At 36.1% G+C, this 20,640-nt stretch overlaps 10 protein-coding genes across 10 annotated transcripts; 6 read left to right on the top strand and 4 right to left on the bottom strand.

Moving 5' to 3' along the window:
* Positions 1–543: 543 nt before the first annotated feature.
* Tsp_02814 (putative MIF4G domain protein) lies at positions 544–3,820 on the top strand. The gene is made up of 7 exons (XM_003379096.1): positions 544–552; positions 606–706; positions 981–1,167; positions 1,240–1,341; positions 1,425–1,587; positions 1,715–1,749; positions 1,805–3,820. The coding sequence occupies exons 1-7, from the start codon at positions 544–546 to the stop codon at positions 3,818–3,820; spliced, it is 2,613 nt and encodes an 870-aa protein (XP_003379144.1).
* A 624-nt stretch (positions 3,821–4,444) lies between these two features.
* Positions 4,445–5,170, bottom strand: Tsp_02813 (hypothetical protein). Its single transcript, XM_003379095.1, has 3 exons — positions 4,803–5,170; positions 4,595–4,706; positions 4,445–4,534 (listed from the first exon to the last, which is right to left on the bottom strand). Exons 1-3 carry the CDS (start codon positions 5,168–5,170, stop codon positions 4,445–4,447), a joined length of 570 nt encoding a protein of 189 aa, XP_003379143.1.
* Positions 5,171–6,598: 1,428 nt separating this feature from the next.
* Positions 6,599–8,358, top strand: Tsp_02812 (putative zinc finger CCHC domain-containing protein 4). Its single transcript, XM_003379094.1, has 8 exons — positions 6,599–6,653; positions 6,720–6,912; positions 6,986–7,166; positions 7,224–7,394; positions 7,551–7,875; positions 7,956–8,051; positions 8,168–8,243; positions 8,313–8,358. Exons 1-8 carry the CDS (start codon positions 6,599–6,601, stop codon positions 8,356–8,358), a joined length of 1,143 nt encoding a protein of 380 aa, XP_003379142.1.
* A 137-nt stretch (positions 8,359–8,495) lies between these two features.
* On the bottom strand, positions 8,496–9,296 carry Tsp_02811 (putative THUMP domain protein). Its single transcript, XM_003379093.1, has one exon. It carries the CDS (start codon positions 9,294–9,296, stop codon positions 8,496–8,498), a length of 801 nt encoding a protein of 266 aa, XP_003379141.1.
* Positions 9,297–9,880: 584 nt separating this feature from the next.
* Tsp_02810 (translation machinery-associated protein 20) lies at positions 9,881–13,887 on the top strand. Its single transcript, XM_003379092.1, has 8 exons — positions 9,881–10,322; positions 12,130–12,225; positions 12,299–12,422; positions 12,482–12,631; positions 13,176–13,240; positions 13,305–13,350; positions 13,420–13,552; positions 13,789–13,887. The coding sequence occupies exons 1-8, from the start codon at positions 9,881–9,883 to the stop codon at positions 13,885–13,887; spliced, it is 1,155 nt and encodes a 384-aa protein (XP_003379140.1).
* A 1,998-nt stretch (positions 13,888–15,885) lies between these two features.
* Tsp_02809 (plasma alpha-L-fucosidase) lies at positions 15,886–17,381 on the bottom strand. The gene is made up of 7 exons (XM_003379091.1): positions 17,363–17,381; positions 16,942–17,233; positions 16,764–16,870; positions 16,574–16,701; positions 16,349–16,482; positions 16,042–16,276; positions 15,886–15,984 (listed from the first exon to the last, which is right to left on the bottom strand). Exons 1-7 carry the CDS (start codon positions 17,379–17,381, stop codon positions 15,886–15,888), a joined length of 1,014 nt encoding a protein of 337 aa, XP_003379139.1.
* Positions 17,382–17,405: 24 nt separating this feature from the next.
* On the top strand, positions 17,406–18,409 carry Tsp_02808 (hypothetical protein). Its single transcript, XM_003379090.1, has 6 exons — positions 17,406–17,510; positions 17,721–17,763; positions 17,805–17,880; positions 18,012–18,113; positions 18,228–18,296; positions 18,361–18,409. Exons 1-6 carry the CDS (start codon positions 17,406–17,408, stop codon positions 18,407–18,409), a joined length of 444 nt encoding a protein of 147 aa, XP_003379138.1.
* A 3-nt stretch (positions 18,410–18,412) lies between these two features.
* Tsp_02807 (conserved domain protein) lies at positions 18,413–18,786 on the top strand. The gene is made up of 2 exons (XM_003379089.1): positions 18,413–18,595; positions 18,619–18,786. Exons 1-2 carry the CDS (start codon positions 18,413–18,415, stop codon positions 18,784–18,786), a joined length of 351 nt encoding a protein of 116 aa, XP_003379137.1.
* A 72-nt stretch (positions 18,787–18,858) lies between these two features.
* Positions 18,859–19,401, bottom strand: Tsp_02806 (conserved hypothetical protein). The gene is made up of 3 exons (XM_003379088.1): positions 19,299–19,401; positions 18,973–19,108; positions 18,859–18,934 (listed from the first exon to the last, which is right to left on the bottom strand). The coding sequence occupies exons 1-3, from the start codon at positions 19,399–19,401 to the stop codon at positions 18,859–18,861; spliced, it is 315 nt and encodes a 104-aa protein (XP_003379136.1).
* An 849-nt stretch (positions 19,402–20,250) lies between these two features.
* Positions 20,251–20,387, top strand: Tsp_02805 (conserved hypothetical protein; the record flags this gene model as incomplete). Its single annotated transcript, XM_003379087.1, has 2 exons — positions 20,251–20,257; positions 20,289–20,387. Coding segments are annotated over exons 1-2 (106 nt in total), but the record flags the coding sequence as incomplete, so codon positions are not given.
* Between the last annotated feature and the right edge of the window lie 253 nt (positions 20,388–20,640).

Raw genomic sequence — 20,640 nt, 5'->3', positions numbered from 1 at the left:
CAAAACCGAGTGAACAATTGTTTTTATCTTTTTTCGAGGTATGATCCATTTTTATATTGTATTATTATATATTGTTTTAACGTTTCTAAATTGTTTGAGTGAATTTGTAGATTTTCGACAAATTCTATTTCAAATTTTCAATTTTAAATACATTATTATTGTTTTGCTAAATATTTATATTTAAATTTGTATTTATTGATATATATATATATATATATATTTGAAGCTGATAATTTAAGCATAAGTTTGTTCACAATCGTTCATTCGAACGTCAGTTTTGCACTTTCTAGAGTACCGATTATAGCGAATTGTTATTCCTCTAGGAATTAAATGTAAAAATTTTGATACGGTCTATTTTATTCCAATAATTTTTCTTCCATTGGTGTAAATTCTAAATTTTCCTCTTAAATGATAAAAGTTGAAGGAAAGATTGGAATAAAAATGCTCTAGAACTCTGTACCATTTTTACCGATAATTCCCTACTACAGAAGTGATGTTATGCATTTTATTTTCAAATTTATTTCACTTTAAATAGAATAAAATATGTATACTGTAAGATTTATACTGTAAAGAAACCTTATTTTCTTTTTTTGTTCAGTTTAAAGCTTTCCTCTGTATATATATGTGCAGTGGTTTTGAGCATTTCGTCAGTTAGCGGTCGTTCAGTCGTCGCGTGTGCTGCCTTTAATTGTGCTCTGATAAGTATGTGTTTTGACTTTTTGATCTATTCATTATTTTTTCTTGTTAAATATTTGTGAGAAATTGTTATTTCATCGATGAATTTTTCAATTTACTTTACCCAGATGTTCTGTTGGCTGAACGACTTGTAAATAATATTTCCGTTGAAAAATTTTTTCTTTTTTTTGCTTTAATTTTTCGCATTTATAATTTTTTGTCCGACAAATATTGTGTCATCGTTCAACTTGCTTCCTTGATTTGCTTTGTTTTGTGAAATTTACAGTATAACTCATGTCATGTAGGAAAATGTCCGATGAAAGATCGAATTTGAACGTTTCAAATGGTGCAAGTGACAATGGGAATGGTGAAGCAAAGTCTGTAGATTCGACAGAGCAGTTTGTACCGTCAGTTGGTGTTGATCATCGCAACGGCACTATGGGAAATTCTTTTACCATTTTCCGCAATGTGAATGATAGCCCTCGTGAATTTGTAATTATTATCAGAAACGTTAACGTGAATTTGGGAAGTTTGTATTAATTTGTATTTTTTTCACTTTTGAAGAGTAATAATTCAGTGGAAAGTGATTTGAAGTTGGACAGTAATGAGGTGGAAGAACCGTTGCCGAAGAGCCCAGCCGATGAGAAGGCTAGTGTGGAAGTCAAGGTTAGTAGTGTTGAGGAAAATTTTAGCTTTTATTTTTTGATTTTTGTGTTTTTTGTATATTTTTCATTTATTTTCACTTTTAGTCACTGTTGAGCTCAGATGTGGAAGGCTTAACGCGACCGAAAGAGCCTGACAGTGAAGATGAAAGGCCTTTTCGCTTGTCAAAAGCACAGCTCAAGCAACTTTTGGATGAGCCAAATGGAATCTACTTGTTGGCGCATTATTTGCGCTCTAATTTCTACGAAGGTCTGATTATTTTAAAATTTATATTGTTAATTTTTTTTACAAGAACAAGCATTGAGTGTTAAAAGTATAAATAGTTTCCATTTTTTTAAATATCTACTGAATTATTAATGATGATGAAATATTTCAGATTATGAAAACGGTCTGGGCGAATGTAATGCATGGGTAAAAACTTTTAAATAAATTTTCAATTTACAAAATTGACAGAATTGTTTTTAAGAATAAATTTTCCTCCCTCTCCAACGACCTGGCGCCATTTCAGCAGGGCATAGTTAGCCGCAGTGGAGTGGTCGTAGCTTATGATTTCACGGAACGACAAACTTCACCGGCAGATGATTCGACAGTTGCGCCGCAAAAAGAGAACGGACAAGAAAATAAGCCGAAAGAAGTTACTGAAGCAGCGTCGACGGAAACTATGAAAATTCCACTGTTGCGTCTGAATGGGATGAAAATGTCCATACCGGATTCGAGCAGCAATGAATGGAAAGAGATGGAGATGGTGCCCATTTTGATCCCCATGCAGTTTGTTGCTGGCGACAACGCTGAAGCGTCTATTTTTATATCGAAAGGGGAATTAACTGTGAGCAGTAATGTTGCCTCTGCGAATGGGATTAGTGGCTCCAGGCGGGAGGAATGTGCAACCGCCGGTAATGTTAGCAGTGAGCAGGGTCACGTTGAACAGTGGTTGAGCAAGGGCCGCAGCACTGTTGCAACGAAGCGCTTCGTTCGCATGGCCGTGGACGATGAAGAAGAAGAAAAGCGGCCAGGCAACAATGTTGGTGAGCATTTGGAAAATGGTTACACGAAGGAAAATGCCGAACAAGGTGGCGAAGAAGATGAAGCGCCCATTGTTTCCCGCTTGTCGACTGGAGCTGGTTTGAATTTGGAGAACAATTTGGGAAAACGTCAAGACGAATCGTTGGAAGTGGGCCAGCTGGGGCGACGATTGGAAAGCATCGAACTGTTCAGAACGAATGAAGTTTTTCGCAAACGGATCATCGGATACAGTTCGACCGAGATGTTGGAGATCGGCAAATTGAAGTGTTGTTTTGTTCAACCGCAGGGATCGTTGATTTTGAATTTGAAAGCTTTCAACGACATCATACTACCCGAGAAGCCGTACTTTAGGGATGATGAATTAGAGAATAATAAATCAACAAAGAGCTCCTCCATTGAAGTGGCACCACAAGGGCAGAGTGGAACCAGCCCGGATATTGTTATTGAGCACAGAATTCCAAACGCGGAGGTGCATCTTCACCAGGACAGTAATGCTTGGGTGCCGTCTTGGAAGCGCAACAATGCCGAATTGACGGCAGAGCAGCTTGAGACGCAGGATTTGATGAACGATGCGCGCATGATATTGAACAAAATGACCGAGCAAACGTTCGAAGAATTGGCCGTGCAATTTTTTGGTATCAGTATCCGATGCACCACCGCCGAGAGGGCGAAAATGTTGGCTCGTCTGATGTTCGACAAAGCTGTCCAAGAGCCGGGCTTTTCGGAAATTTACGTCAAATTGTGCTGCAAAATATGCAGCGAAGATTTTAGGCAGACAAGCAATGATGAACAAAAGAACTGTCCCAAAAGCACCCGAACCGAACTGCTGAATCTCTGCCAATCGCAGTTCGGTTCGATCCGTCGGGTGTATTCTGAATTACGCCAGCGAGGAGAAGCATTGCGACGTGTAGAAGATCCGAGCACGCGCGCCGAATTGGAAGCAGCATTTGATGAGCAGAGCGCATCCACAAAACGCCACACCATCGGCATTATGCGGCTGATTGGGAAGCTGTTTTTGTGGCGAATGATTACATTGACCATTGTGCAGCAATGCTTGATGAACATGATGATTGAAGAGGAGGACATTTTTGTGGAGCACGTTTGCGTTTTGTTGTCGACGATGGGTCGGGAATTTGAGCTGAGGATCAGCCAGCAGATGGAACGGGAACCGAAGCGGCGGTTCCTGTCAGTCGACGACATTTACGAATATCTGCTGGCAGTTGCCCGGAAAGATGATGTCGCAGTGAGAATTCGCTTCCTCATCGAGGAACTGATCAAGGATCGAGAAAAATGGAACAGCACAGTTGAAGCGCAAAAAGGAGAAGAAGTCGAAGACAAAAAAGACGACGAAAAAGAAGATGCCGAATGGGAGGAGATCAAGCAGAGGGGTGTTGTCAAGCAGCGACGAATGAAGGACAACGGCAAAACCCAATTCTATAAACGTCGTCAACGTCGTTGATCCATCATTTGCAAGCATTCTGTTGGTTGCATTTGTATTTTTTTTGCAATTTCATTTTTACTTAACGCAAGCAGTAATATTTTATTAACCAGCAACAGCATTTGAATTTTATTATTGTTATTATTGCTGTTGGGAATTTTTCATAGTTATGTTTATGTTTTATCTTCCCTGTTTGTTTTATCAGGTAAGACCGTTGAACGACGTAGCTTGAAGTTCGAATACGAATGGAATAAAATAGTTATCTGTTGTTAAGCTGTTTCATTTCCATTGCCAAACTTGGCGGCAAGTTTGGTTGTTGTTTTTTCATGAATTTTATGTTGCTTGGAATTTATGGAAAACGTTGTCCACAATTTGCCGCCTTTCGGTTGAAATTCACTTTCGGTTATTATTATATTTTATTATCCAATATTTTTTTTGTCCAACAACTTTTAGCATTCTTTGTCAGTTCAGTTGTTGGAATTTTAAGTTAAACGTTGCTAAAAAAGTTTGCTTTTGTTTTTTCTTTTGCGTGATATTTGAACATTTGAAAGCTCATAGTTGAATTTTATTTATAATATAAATAAATTAGTACTATTTGAAATGGGCGGCATTGTTAATAGCATTGTGGTGGTGGTGGTGGTGGATTCACTTCAATTTTACTTCGATTCTTTTGCACATCAGTTCTCTTTTCTCAGGCGTATCCTCTTTAACTGATACAGTAACTGCATAGGTACCCTGAAAATGCACAATTGGACTGATTGATTGAACACGAAATGGAATTTTCATTCTGCTTACTCCTCCGCCGATCTTTTTCAACAATGGACCGTAAGCGTTCAACGGCAGCTCTTGTACAATTGGAATTTCACCGTGTGGCATTGGGCATGCATAACATTCTCGAATGTTGCTGCTAAAATGTGTATGTGTGCTTGTGATCAGTTGGTTTATACATGTACACACGATATATGTATTTTCTTAATGGTATTATTTGAAAAATCAATCTTACAGCATTCCCATAGTGGGTATGGTTATCCATTTTTCTTTACCAAAATAGGTGAGTTTCATTTGTAGAGTTGCATCAGTGACAGTTTTGAAAATTTGATCTCCCTTGTTCATCAACAGCATGTGAAAGACCAGATTTTTGGACAAATCCACCGGGTAGATGTGCATGCCGTTTTCGTCGGTCAGCAACGCCATTTCCATGTCCAATTGGTAAGTTGCATTTCGCTTGCATGGCTTGATGGCGATGTCATTTTCAACGTCGTTTTGCGACGACGCCACAAAAGCGCACATTGTTGCACCAAGGCACAGGAGAATGTTCAATTTGCAAAACATCACTGGACTGGTTGAACGACGACACAAGTCCGAGTACATACTGCTTGCCCTGTGATGCAGGCTCCTTTTTAACCCAAACGACTAGCAGATGGGCAAACAGACACGACCATGGAATGTTGCCATTGGTACGTTGTATAATTGACTTGGTTCCACAACTGGAGCTCTACTGCAAACTTATTCAGCTGTCGGCTGCGCGGGCAAACATTTTACTAATTGAAAACTCCGTAAACACTGATTCATACTGAATCAACGATCACTTCAGTGATCACTTCCGAATTATTTGTCTTTTCATTTAGGAAGGAGAAGAAAGAAATTTTCATTTTTCAACAACCCGGATTGTTAAATTTTGAAACAATTGTTTAATCGTTTTAATGATTAATTAATATTCAATACACTGCACGGTGTTTTTTTTGCACGTGTTTTTTCTGTTTGCAGCCTGTTTCGTTCGCAAGTGATGTATGCATAATTATTCTTTTTTCAGTTCCAGATTGTACTTCATTAAGGGAAAGCTGTGTTATTTTGGTTTTTTTACTGTTTATTTATAGGTGAGTTTTATTGAAGGAAGAAACGAAAAGAATGAATCAATTCTGCTAATTAAATACTACTTGCTGATAAATTCAGTTAATGGGTAAGTTGTAACGCACAAGCTGTGTTTGCGGATCTGTATTTGAAATTCATTGACAATTTCATTTTAAGTAATGCATGAATCATTTCAAATAAAATTTCCAACTTCAACTGTCATTGATTGATTCACCACTGATCCACTCACTCACTTCGTCGCCTACATTTCGGATCTTTTCATCATTTCAACTGCCCACGCTCGATGTGATATGCGTAATGAAAACATTTCGCTGCTTATCCGTATTCTACATTACAATAAATTTCTTCTTGATCTAGATTTTCTCTGTTATTTTTTTAAATTTAAACTTCTTTCTGCTACATTTAATACGATCGATTTAATGGAAATGACTCCAATTTGATACTTTCATCTCGTTTACCCTTTTCACCCCTGTGGGATAACTTGCTACATTGACAGATTCAAATGCTCTGATCGGCTATTCCATTCGATTCTATTAACGTATGGAATTATTGAATTTTTCATAAATATCAAGTTAAAAGTACATATGTTCCTGTAGAAAAATAAAAGTTTACTTTATGTAAAAATCTTCATCTTCATAAGAACATATATGAAACTTCAATCTAAAAAGCGTTTTCTATATGCAGAAAGGTATCAGTTAAATTATATATTCAAATTTGAGTTATTTGATCATATTGCATAGTTTCAAGTGCAATATCAGCAACGTATTGCAAGTGTACAGTAGAAAACAAATTTGAAAAAGTCGAATTTCAATTACTTTATTTCTATTTACGGTAATTCAATACGGTATTACAGTAATATTAGAATTGCAGGTTTTTCTCACAGCTATGCCTTTGTATAAATAGTTGTGATTAATTTATTTTATTATAATGGCAAAAAATTCAACTGCAATACCTCAACATGTTCGCCCGTATTGTATTCACGGTATAGAATAATCTCTTTTTTCTTCAGTGAAATAATTTTTCAATTGTAATATTGTAAATTTTTAAGGACCATGTTTGAAGTTTTGTCGCAAAAGAAAAAATCGAAAAATATCATTTTATGCTTGCTCTGTGTGTCGAGATAGGAAGAAATGTTCATTTTATTGGCCCGTTGGAAAGAAATTTCCAAAACAGAAAGTTGTTGATACGAAGAAGAAAATTCGAATGCTTCGTCGCTTTGAACCTGTGGAAGCTTATCGCAGGTGTTGAGTTGGTTTTCTGAAGTTCAACTTAAATAAACTACACATTGGATTATTGTTCAGTTTTGTTGTTCAGATTGTGTAAAGTGAAACAAAACAAACAGGATCGACAGTTTTGCTTTACATGTGGTCATTTTGTTCTGCCCGAGGAACGGTCCAAGCACGTGCAGCATAAATTGAAATTCAACATCACCAACAGACTTTTAAATCGACCATGCATGTGGCTTACAGCTTCCAAAAGCGAAAAGAAAGAAGCGGTTCGATCTGAACATTTTCCTTGTATTCACTGAATTTAAATGGTTGCTTTCTTTTAGCAGTATTGGTTTTCCGACAGTTGTGCGAAATTTTTGGCAAAATTGCCACTTGAACTGTCCTTTGATCACGTACTGTGCATTGGTACACCTCGAGTGCATGAAGAATTGTTACACTTGTTCAAGTCGAAAGCATCGGTGAAAAGTTTTCTACTAGATTATGACGAACGGTTTGTAAGTGTATAACTTTGATTTGTTTAATTTCAACTTGAAGCTTATTTTGAAGTTGTTGTGATTATTGTTTGATTGATTGCATGCTGCTGTGCTGCTCCAGGGCACAATTCAGGGAAAATTCGCTTGCTTGTATGAGTTGTTCTATGCTTATTTTAGGAACAATTTTGGCCTCCTTCACGCTGCGCGCAGTACAACTTATTTGCCAATTATGTTTTTACACAAACTGGACGCAGTTATCTTAAGAAATTCTTGAAAAAGAGCACAAAGTTATTGATCATTGTCGACCCTCCTTTTGGTGGTTTGACCAGCGCAATTGGGAAAAGTTTAATTTCGTTGCAGAAAATTTTTCACAAGCTTCACAAGAATGATACGTCTCATGTGACTGCAAAATGTGAAATTATTTGGATATTTCCCTATTTTATGGAGAAAAAGATTCTACAAGCTTGCCCAAATTTGAACATGTTAGACTACATTGTAGGTGGTTTGTCTTCAATTTTTCCAAACACTTTTCCCATTGTTGATTGTTTCAGATAGAATATAAAAATCATCCAAATTTTAAAGCAGACAAATCACCGATTCGAATTTTCACATCTTTATCACCGGCGGATGTGGTTTTGCCGACAAACGACGCAAGATATCGGTACGTTTTGAAAATCGGTTCGTCGGACAGAATTAACATTGTCAAATGATAACAATAAGAATAATGTTCATTAATTTATGAATTTTTATTTTTATCATTCCAACCAAATTTCATGAACGCTGTTTTCATTTAGCTTTTGTCCGCATTGCAACAAATTTGTCATCAAAACGAATTTGCACTGCAACATTTGCAATAGCTGCACATCCAAGGTTAGCGTTCAATTCATTGTAACTATTCTCAAAATGAGCTCTTGAATAAATATACCGATATTTTTCCAGAATGGCCGTGCGTACAACCATTGCTTTAGTTGCAATCGATGCGTGAAGTTAACTTTCACTCACTGTGAAACATGCGGTCGATGCCATTTGCCCAACCGTTGCGCGGTGTCGAAAGCAGCACCACTTTTGAAAAATGCATGAAATGAAGAAATTACAAAAGCTTGATGAAAATGTTTTCCAAATTCAATCCGTTTTTTTTTCTTCTTCCTTCAACTTATTTGATAACTGAATTTGATTCCAGTTGAACTTTTTGTAATCGTAATAATTCTGTACAACACTGAGGCAACAAACGTCCTTCAGAGTGTTCACCAGTATGCAGTGTTTCGGATTTTCCAGTACAACTTTAAATTTATTGTTATTCAGGCGTATTTGTTCATTGATGCGGTCATAAATGGCCTCTTTTGACAGGCAATTATTGTTCCGCGCTCTGTAGACAATTGCATAAGAAGACTCTTCGGCTGTTATAGCAGCGTCGGTGGAAAAATGCAACCTGATCAACTTCCCTGCAAAATTGGATATACTGTCAACGTCTGCATGGCAAGTAATTTCCACTGGCAGTAGACGTTGGATGAGTCTGTTCGATGCGCGGACGCCGTTGCTCACATCTTCCATGATTTTATTCACCAACTTCACGGGATCTGCCTCTACTGGACACGAAACAAATGGACAATTTTTCACGCCAGTTTCCACAGCGTAAAGTGCATCTTTTTCAACCGTCAAACTGTTCACACATTGATCAATAGCGTCGTACAGGACAGCCGACTCGAGGTTCACGTAATTCGACACCGTGGCAGAACTGTCACAATCAACTGCAGTGTATTCTTTGAAAAGTTGCAACGCCTCCGCCAAACAACGATTCTCGAGACCATTGTCGCACGTCAACAACACTCCTTTCATACCTGAACGCAGCACTTGTTTTCCATTCTTTGCACGTTTCGCTTTTCCTGAATTGTTGAACCATTTTCGGCAACGTTTTCGTTTCATTTCAAAACCTTACCAATCTATTCGACCGCTTCGCAAAAACTGTACCGTGCGAAAAGTAAAAACAATAAGGTACAAGTTACAGTATTCTAAATTGTATTTTTTAAACTGAAATGAAAATATTAACGAAAATTTATTACTGATAATGAAAAATAGTCTAGTGGATAGTATATATTGTCAATGATCGATCACTAATCAGTGGTGAGTGATTTCGCAAGTTGTGAAAATTTGTATGTTAAACTTGAAAATCAAATTTTATTGTAATGGGTTTGCAAAAAATTATTAATTTGGCATGGCATTTTGCAGAAAATTTACGTAACAGTTTATTTGTGTACTTTTTCTAAATTTTTCCATGCGATGAAAATCTTTTGAAAATTTGAATTTCTTTTAATTAAAAAAAACAATAATTGCATTAATGATTCTCAAAATGCTGTTGCTGTTCTGTTGAGCACAGACGGATTTGCGACGTTGTCTTTGTATAAAATTGAAAATGTTTTACTTGAAAAAGTGTTTAATTATAATTTGTTTTTGGAAATTTTGCAATAATCAAAAATTTTCATTATTTTTCTTCAGGATATTTGGTAGGGATGTTTAAAAAATTCAATGAAAAAGAATCGGTGAGTGGTATGCAGCAGCTGAAAAGTTCTGTTCAAAAAGAGATACGTAAGAAACTGCTCGAACTGTATCCATCCATTGAACCGTACATGGATCAGATTTTACCAAAGAAAGAACCGTTTCGTTTGTTGAAATGTCACGATCGTGTGGAAATTCTTATCGGTCCTAATGGTGATTTGTTGTTTTTCAAAAGTCGCGACGGTTCTTTCATCCCAACTTTACGCTTGCTTCATCAGTATCCGTTTCTTTTACCCTGGCAACAAGTCGACAAAGGTGCCATTCGATTTGTATTGAGTGGTGCCAATGTGATGTGCCCGGGGTTGACGTCCAGAGGAGCAAAGTTGACGCCGGAGATTGAAAAAAATTCTGTTGTTGCTATTATGGCCGAAGGTAAACAGCATGCTATGGCTATTGGTGAGATGAAGATGAGTTCAGAAGAAATATTGAAGGTGAACAAAGGTGTCGGAATTGACAGCATACATTATTTAAATGATGGCTTGTGGCAAATGAAACCTATCAAGTAGTAGTAGTTGCCTGTGCATATTTATTTATTCACTTTTATTAATAATAATAATTATAATAAATGATATTATGAAAGCAATTTACACAATTAATTATATAATGTAATTTTTTTTCTAAAACTTTCAATAATTTATAAATATTTATTGACAGAAAATTTTTGGTAATTTCTATATGTTATTCATTATAACTGTCACTTTCGACAATTGAATTAAGAAGAAGCATGCTCATTTATTCAATTTCAATTTCAATATTTTCTGTATCATAAACTGTAATATATATATATATATAGATATATATATTTATATATTTATATATATACATTTTTAGTCATTACAAGTAGAGGGCCAACATAGACTTTGATCTTCGAGCCATCTTCATATCAGTGAAAAGAGTATTTTCTCAAATTTGCATAGAATGTAGTATACATCAAAAACTATTTTTACAGTAATATTGAACAGATATTAGTTGAACAAAGCAATACAGTAATGTCCATTTTAGGTAATGTTATTGTCACTGTCATTTGATATATGCTTGGTATTAGTAAGTGATGCTTGTGTTGATTTTTAATTTGAAACAAAAAAGACAGTTACTGCGTTTCAGTGATTCGAACTTGATCACTTCTATGCAATCTGTAGATTTTGTTGTCGATGTTGTATATTCGTCAATAATTTTGCAATTTCTAGCTTGCGCAGATTTGATTTGTGTTTGCTGTTTTACTTTGTTATTTAGATTTGTTCAAACGCTGTTAGTTCGCGATGAGTTCCGAAGAGCAGAGAGAAGATAGTTCTGATCAAAATACCACTGCTGCCGTCTCGACGACGCGCAGGAAATACGTTTCAGAAGGCGATAGAAAGCACTGCTCCAACTACAGAGGCTATCGAAGGGATTTTTATCACAGGAGAAGTAATTTTATTGATTTATTCAAGTTTTACATGAATTTCGTAAACAGTTTTCATAATGTTTTTTAGTAGTTATTTTTAACAGTCATTACTTTTATAGTAGTGTTTATTTTGTATATAAAATTTTAAAAATATGTTGATTGTGAAGTCTTATTTGAGAACGAACAGTTTAGTTGGAAAATTTCTTTATTTTATTAATAAATAATATTGTTGCAGGGGCTGTAATGAATTTAAATTAGTTTAGCAAATTAATTGATTTAAAAGTTTAATGATTACTGTATCTATTTATATATGTATATTTGATAATTAGGAATTTTAATAAAGAGAATATGAATGCTTTTGCGCTGTCTTACTGTATCGTTTACCTCTCTTACCTGTTTTTGGTTCAATTTGTTTTTAATAATTATAATGGCAACAGTGATAAGCGTGGAAAAGTAGAGTATTGTTAGAGTTGATATGGTTAATTTTTATCCTCATTTGATAATGTAGCTAAGCTAATTTTGTTTCGTGATATTGCTTTTGCTTCATTGGGTTTATTTTGCACTGAATATGGCATCAAGAAGGCGCTAAATAAGGTAGCATCATTGTGTAAACGAAATGTAGAAAATATAGGAACATCAGGGCATTTTTGTTTTGTGTTCGGTGTTTGCTGCAAAATAACGTTTCTTCTGAAGGCCTCAAGAACAGGTTACAAAACAATTCAAACGTTTAATGTAAATGTTGAATAGCGCGCATTGACAACATGGTTGTTGATTTTGTGCATTAGTCATTGGATGGCATTTTTATGTTAATATTTGCAGAGCATTGCCGCAGTCGAACTGATGATCAACGATGCACCATCTCTGAAGCGAACGTGGACGACGTGAACTATACATCAACATATCCAATTCAAAATTGTAAATGTGATATGTGCATATATGTCTTGTTGTGATGTATACTGATTGAAATGATTTTGGTCTTTGTTTGCAGTTGTTCTAGAGGAACCATTCAGTGAAAGCGAAGATGAACTGGCGGAAAGAGCGAAGCATCGAATCAGTTTGCCGGTTCCACAACGTCGCATTCGCACACTTTCAGGCACCATTCCACCTGTCGGGTAGGATAGGAGGAATTTATGGAATTTCTGTTCATACTCGATTAGATGGCAATTTTCAGCTATTCTCCTATATGGGGTGGACCTACAATGTGTTTGATGTGTTTGGAGTTTTTTGACTTGCCAAAAGATACTTCTCTGTATGCGAAACATCTGTTGAAGATGCACAAAATTGTCATCACTGAAATGGATTTAATCGTCGATCTGAAAAGGTTGGTTCTGAATGGGATTTTCTTGGTGCAAAATTGAATAATTTCCAACTTCTAGATATGTTGAATATTGGCGGCAACGTTTCGGCGAGAAAGATATTTCGTCCATCTTTCCGCTTGTAGTGGCTGATCAGTCGTCGGACGGTTTAGATGGTGATTGTTTTAATGTTTTTTTTTCATAATTCTTCTAGTTGATTTCATGATATGTATGATCTAACCTAAAGGTGAAGTGGATAATTATTATTTGATGTCACCGTCAGTGGGCGAAGATCGTCAACTGAGAGAAAAGCTCGCTTTGCGCCGTTTGGAAGAGGTGCTGCAATGCCAACAGAGGGAAAGAATTGACAGTACATTTTGTCGTCAGTGTTTGTTCTGTCGTTACACGGTGCATGGCAACAGGTCTGAACACTTTCTTTGTAAATGTTGTTATTGAAATTTAATCCTTTCATTGTTTCTTATTTTAAATTTGTAGAAGTAAATTTTTGTTTAACCATAAACCTATTATGTATGTATAATGGAAGAGTACAAATAAATTTTCTCTTCCTAGATCCCAACTGATACATCATTTGTATTTGATACACCGTCTGAATTTGGGCTCACCGGACAATATGGGTAAGGATGTGGATTTTTTTTTCCAAATTGAAATGATCATGAAAAGTTTTCATTTCAATTTCAGTTTTCGTCACCGAGTACATCGACATCCTGTCAGACATGATACGAAGGTTGGTGTGCATTTGATTTTTTCGGTGATTGATTTGAGCAAAAGCGTTTAATCAAATGGACAATTTTAGAAATCAGTGTCTGTACTGCGAAGAATATTTTGCCGACAATCGTGCACTGATGGAGCATATGCGCATAATGCAGCACCGTGAGGTTAATCCGAAAAACGTATTGTATGATAAATTTTACGTGATCAACTATTTGGTAAGGTTGTTTTTCACCGTACTGATAATGAATAGGGAGCAAAAATATTACTTTGATGTGTTTGTTTGTTTGTTTGTGTGATGATTGAATATTGTCATCAATAATTAATTAATCGAACACGTTAATTTATTAATTAAATGAAAAGTTATTGGAGAAACAATAGAAAAAAAACTTTTATTTTATTCATGTTTGTTAACAGCGATTTATAAGTTAAAAGAGAAAGCGACGACATTTAGGAACTTGGCAAAAAATGGCTTGAAGTACTCGCAGAAGATTTCGAAGATACTCTGGCCACATTTGCAGACAGCGACGAAGAAGCAGAAGAGTATAATTGAGCGAGATTTTAATTTTTATTGTTGTAATTAGCATAAAGGAGAAATCGAAATTGTTAGGGAATCGTGGAACGAATGGGATGAAGAAGACATCGAAGAAGAGCTGGCGTTTGTTTGTTTGCTGTGCGACAATGCATTTCAAGCGGTTCCGCTGTTGTTGCAGCACATGTTGGTATTTTGCACCAGCCCTTGATGCTAGTTGCTGTAACGCTTGGTGCTTTCGACGATCATTTTTGCCTTGTTTATAGGAGCAGCACCATTTCCATTTCAGTGAATTTTTGGAAAATGAGCGGATGGATTTTTACGAGCGAATCAAATTTGTTAATTTCGTCAGAAAAAAGGTTTTGCATTTTTTTTCATTTCTCTACGAATTATTAGTAATTTTTAAATAATTATTTTAATTTGTAGTGTCATGATTTTGTTTGCTTTATCTGCGGCAAAGATGATTTGCGTTCCTCGGATGCGCTGAAAAAACATCTTTCCGAGAAAAGTGAAGAGCAAATGAAGCGTCTACCGGGTCGTGAAAAGTGGAATAAAGACGAGTATATAGGAGAGAATATGTGTTTCAAATTTTATTGTTACTACTCAAACGTGAGAATTTTTTTTCTATTTATATACAGGTATTTGCTACCGACATATGAGAATGACCTGTTGTTGACCGTTTTGGACGAGATTGGTGGTAATTCACCGAACCGAATAGTAGTAAAGTTGAAATTGACGTGCTAATGATTTAGGAGAATTTGTGGACGGGCCAGTTGCAGAAGTACATCCAGAAGATTTGCCGGATATCTACGACAGTATATTGAATGATCCGGAAATCAAGGAAGATTTGCAATAAAAGCTGCTGGAAGAAGAGCAACAACAACATTTTGCAAATAATGACCACCGGATGCTTCCTGTGAAAATATTGGTCTGGATATTTGAAAATTTTAATAAATTTATTTATTTTTAATTCTTTCAATGTTATTGATATTCATATTGAAAAAGTTTCTCTTTTCATTTTCCATTTCGAAACTCAAAAAGCTGACTATTTTACAGTGTGCTTAAATTTGACAGGTACGCATTTTACTTTTTTTAAAAGTTTTGACAAACATTATAGTTGTCAAAGTTTGGTCGATTTAAGCTTCAGTTCACTTTTCTAGCACTGATGTAATTAATTGCTTTGTTTAGCAGCTTTGTTCAATTTTAGTGAGTTGTAAATTTTAGGTCAATCAATGTCAAATAGGTTGAATTTGAAATCGAATTTCACTTCTTACTGAAGAGAAAATTCACACAAGCGAAGAAGGTCTTCTACAAAATTCCAGTTAAGTAAATTTGTTTTTTTTTAATTTTTATTTTCAACCTAATTTTACCTCAAATGGTCAAATTGTAATAATAATGTGATAATTGAAATGAAGTTAAAAGCATAGCTTCTGAATTAAACCATTACTTGAAATGTACACATTATTGATATGGAAACACCAATCGCAGTATGAATTTCAATATATTTACTTGTAATGTAATTCATATTGTCGCGTTGAAATTTGCCAAAACCAACGCAATGTTAATGATCTTTTTAAAATGCATTTTTTGTTTATTCTGGAAGTAGTCCTACAATTTTCAAAACCCAGCAGCAGTTCACATTTGAAACATATTTGACACTTTTCAGATCAATTTTTAAGCCTTTCGGTTTCAAAAGATTGTAGTTCAAATTGCCCGGAAATCCCAGCAGCTGTATTTGTGTTCTTGGTCCGCCTTTAGGACAACCTAATATTAAAATACCATCTTCCGGTATGTTGAAGAAAAACGCGTAAACTGCAGAAAAATTATTTCTATTCTGGTTAGTTTTATAATGTGAATAATTGGCCATCTTGAACGTATACCTGAAAATAACAATAGCAATGTGAATAATTTAGTATGCAGTTGCTGCTTCGCTTCGCTTTGTTTTACCACACGTTTGCTGTCGTGGTGTCATTTTGATATTTCCAAGGAATTGTTTGAAAAATTGCCTCACCATTAATTTTAAGCCACTCCCCAATTTGAGTTAAGCGTTCTTCGAAAATGGGCATTATTCGTCCATCCGCGGTAGGGGCTATGTTGAGCAGATAATTTCCACCACAACTGAATGAATAATTAATATGAAACTTAAAATTCCACTTTAACAAAAGCTCTTCAAACCAACCTGACCGTTTCAATCATTGTTTCAATCAACCTTTCAGCAGTATGATAATCATATAAAGTTGCTTCTCGACGGTATCCCCAAGATATTTTATCAATGGAAAAGCAGTTTTCCCATTTTCGCTTTTGCAACGTTCCCGGATTGTATCTGTCCGTGCACGTTAAAAAGCCACCATGATGGCACATTGCTCCTTTGCCCCAACGATCATTTGTGACTACGACATCTTTTATTGGACTGAAATGCAATTTAATACCGTCTGTTGTTTGTTACGTGAGCAAACTGAGGAATGGAACAACAGATCATCACCTTTCGTTGTAAAGCCAAGCAAGAAAATTAGTGGAATTCCAATATTCAACCGGGGCATCCCAGTCTCCATCGCTCCACAGCAAATCAGGTTTATACGTTTCGATTAATTCTCGTAGCTGCGGTCTCACAACTGCCTAAATGAAAATGTTTTTAAGCGGTATTGCAATTTTCTGTTCAATTTATCACATCTCTCGTTCAGTTTTGGATTATTCAATTTATTATAACCTCAACATATCTTTGATTTTTGAAGTTCTCAGAAGCGTCCCACATGTAGAGAGGGTGGAACCATTGATACAGTGAATAATAAAGCCCAAAGCGCACGCCAGCTTTTCGCACATATTTTGCCAGTTCACCTTCATTAAAAAACTTTCGGCATTCCAATTTCCTTTTAAACATATTGATGCAAAACACATACCCACAATATCTTTTTTTGGACCAACATCATAGCTGTTGTAATTCCATGAATAATTTGTAGGCCACATGGCAAAACCATCATGATGCTTGCTGGTGAATACAAAATATCTGCAATTATTGATGGGCAATATTATTTCTGATTTTGACAATTTGAACAAAATACACATCTCTAAATCTACTTGGCTCCGGATTTTTTCACAACATCAGCAAAGTGCTCTGCGTCGAACAGTTCGCAAGTCAGGCCAGGTATGAAATCGGGATAGCTGAAACCGGGCTTGAAATTTTCAGCCATGAATTTACGTTGATCAATTCGATTTTCTCCCTTCCACCACCACCAGAACCACTCGGACGAATAGCCATAAGAAGGAACGGAATAAAGTCCAAAATGCATAAATATGCCAAACTTTGCCTCGTCGAACCAACATGGTATAGGACGTGAATCGAGCGAATCCCAATTCGGTTCATAGTCAGCTGAAGCAAAGAATTGCCAAACAGTGAAACTGAGAACGAGAAAAACTTTCCAAACGAAAATCATTCTCCACTTCAACTACTTCCAATTGATTGTGAACATTTGCTTTTATAAATTTGACATTTAATAACCTGCACGCTGATCATGCATATAACATTTCCAGTATTGGTTACAATGACAATGCTTTTTGCATGCATTTCACTCAGCTTACTGTTGAAAAGACGAAGCTTTCTGTCATTCAATACACTCCAAACTGATACTGATACTATCAATCAAGAGGTATTATTGTTTTTCAAAAGCCTTTATTCAAAACGTTATTGCTCAATTTAGAAAAAATTATTCATGCTTTTCATGCATTTTATGATCGATTTTCTTTTATGCCGCTTATTAGACTGTTATATTTCAGAATTAGCAGAATACATTGCAAAGTGCAAAATTAACCACAAGAATTGTTTTTACAAGTTTGTTTAATGTTAACGTTTGTTTTAGGCTTGGCAAATTTTCGAATTAAAAAAATTTGACTATTCTGTTGGTAATTTATTTCCAGTTAATAGTGTTTAAATTCGCTTTCAGGTGACGGAGCATTTTGCGATTTGTCCACTCACTGGGGTCAGGGGGTGTTCACATGTTCCTTTTTCTTTGTGGATGGGTTAGTTTGAAACGAAATTCTGGCGAGAGGTGGCGTGTACATAATCCATTGTTACACCTGGCACCATAGGACAACGACACACGTTGTTGTCGTACATTGTCAGTTTAGATGGAGAAGAGGTGCATTTTTAGTCAACGACGTAAGCGAGAGGCAGTTGGGGCTGGTATACCTCAGCTGCATCATCGTCTGCCTTTTCATGCATGGCTTGTGGCCAGTGATGCAAGCGATTTCAGGTGGGCGAGTTGATGGTCTATGTTCATTGTCTAAATACCACAAATCATTGGCATCCCTATTGCGTGGTCTGTTACACGTGCCATGAGCTGTTGATCGACTTGAACCATTTCCAGAATAGATGGCAATATTTATTGGGGCAGTCATCCATCATACGGGATTGTTGATGTTACGTTGAACAGCCTGTGATAAGATATGGTGAATTTATTGCACATATTTTTTATTTTTACTTTTTCAATTTTATTTCAGTTTCAGATTATATTCACTGACTCTGGTGAGGGAAACTGTCAGTAATTGAAACATGACGCTACTACAACTTCGTCATCTTTGTATACCTCATATTATGGCTGTCAACATCAAGAAACCTATTGGACTGACTACGAACATAGCCACAACCAGCATCGTCGATGACATGATTATCGTTGCAATGATAATTGCCACCTACATGGATGTTGTTAGCAATCTGTGGATTACAGCAGTACAAGTGACTAGGAATGATTATCACAGGGGAAAATAGTGCTTTACCACCGTCGTCGTAGTCATGTGCATGCATCTGCTTGGTTGTCGTCTACGCATGTGGAGTGCAACAGTGACCAAGCAGTGAAAGAATCTGTTGCGAATATGGAAAATGTATCGACAGTGTATTTGGTGAAAACTGGCTGGCATCCGCTTTAGCTGTCATTCAACATTGCCCTAACACGATTGGTGCTGGCAAATTGATGCCTCACACTGGTGCCGATTTACGGCTTAATCAACGCAACGCTTAACGTCAACGTGCTGTTGTTGCCGAATAAAACTCTGTGTTGGTGAGGCTGTGGAGAAACTGAAATTACTTCGAGCGTGTTTTTCAAGAATAAAAACAAGAGAAAAGAGGCCGCATTCAGAGCAGAGCAGTACAGCAGAAGTTTATTTTTGTTTGATGGGACAAATTGTAATGGCAATGACAAAGATGATAATGAGGCTGATGACCAGCTGGATGAAGCAAGTGGCCACGGCACTGTGCATTTTCAAAAAGATCAACATTGCTTAATTTTTCAGCAAACAATTTCGCACGGAATTCACACAGATAAAAGCGGATAACACAAAGGCTGTCAGATTTCGTCATCCGTGATGAGTAAAAGCTGGACGCATTTTATCCTTAGGGGAAAATGGTATAGTGCAAGAATAAATTTATCGATTACAATTACCGGTATATCGAACGTAAAAAGATAGTCCGGCGGCAGAATACGACCGATACCGGCGGCCAGGCAATACTACTTTGTACTGTGACTGTAGTCTGAATACCAACATATAAGGAAAGAAGTTCTGTGATCAATAAATAGATTGTGTTGTGCTTCGTCGTATTCACATCTGTAGTAATTTGTGATAATAAACATTTTTTCTCATCTGAAAGTTGTCTGTGTTATCTGGAAATTGCGTGAAAACTTGGTGGCATATGTCACAATGGGGAATCCAGTAAATGGTAATGGTTCAAACAAAGGATGTCAAATTCAGTCTGAGCAGCTGGATAAAAGTGGTAAGACGGTACAGAACGTATATTTGATATACTTCAATATTTTCAATTATCATTGCCGTTTCAAATGTCGTGGCATGCAAGAAAATGATGTAACATTGTGGAGTTGAGCTGACTGAGGAGCACAGTATGGAATTCAGTGCCGTTAATGCTTTTCGTGCAATGCTTGCGTTATCAGTTACAATCTGTTCCTGTGAAGCTTGAATAGCGTGATCAACGGCAACGAAAGATAACGTCCGTAGAACAAAAGGCGTGCGTCAGGGAAAGTTCAACATATTATTGAATTCATCCCATATTCATAGAAACAGCATTGGACAGTTATTAATTGCAGAAACCATCAATAATATGCAATTCATTATATAATAAGATATTGGACAAAATTGCGCGCTAGAAAAAGTGTCATTTATAGAGGCAAATAATACAACATTGCATGAAAACTATAAATAAAACGTTTCACCTTGAATTATAATCATTTCTGAATCACATTTAATCAATTAAATTGCCTAAAGAAAAATTTAGAATTTAAAGGGTTTCTGTACTACAAAAATGAATTTCAGGGTACAAATGCTATTAGTACTAGCAACATTTCTTGGAGGTTATAAGATGAAAACTATACATAAATTATAATGAAACGTAATTCTAATCTTTATTATCAAAAGCGCAGCTTTCATTTCGTTTTCCCTTGCTCCCACTAAAATCGCAGTATCATCCAACTTTTTTTGCAATATCTCGGCAAATACGCGTTTATACAACGTGCGACCAGGTTTGTAGTGATTAATTTTATTTTTTCTGATCAATTGAAATCATTATCTCAACAACTTAAAATTTTCGACTTTCAAAAAAGCAAGGCTATAGCCTTTGCTGTTTTTGCGATTTTCGAAGGTAGGCTTTTGACACAAATTTCGCTTTTTTTGTTATATATGGCTAAATTCTAAAAAATAAAAGGTTCTGGAAAGTCTACGGAAATAAACCCGTACGTGTCGAACAATGGCCTCTAAAGTACCATGTGCCTATCT

This window comes from Trichinella spiralis (assembly GCF_000181795.1).
Source record: "Trichinella spiralis strain ISS 195 chromosome Unknown Scfld2, whole genome shotgun sequence".
NCBI classification, from domain to species: Eukaryota; Metazoa; Nematoda; class Enoplea; order Trichinellida; family Trichinellidae; genus Trichinella; species Trichinella spiralis.
The sequence above is the reverse complement of the archived record's forward strand: the minus strand, read 5'-3'. Positions and strand labels throughout refer to the sequence as shown.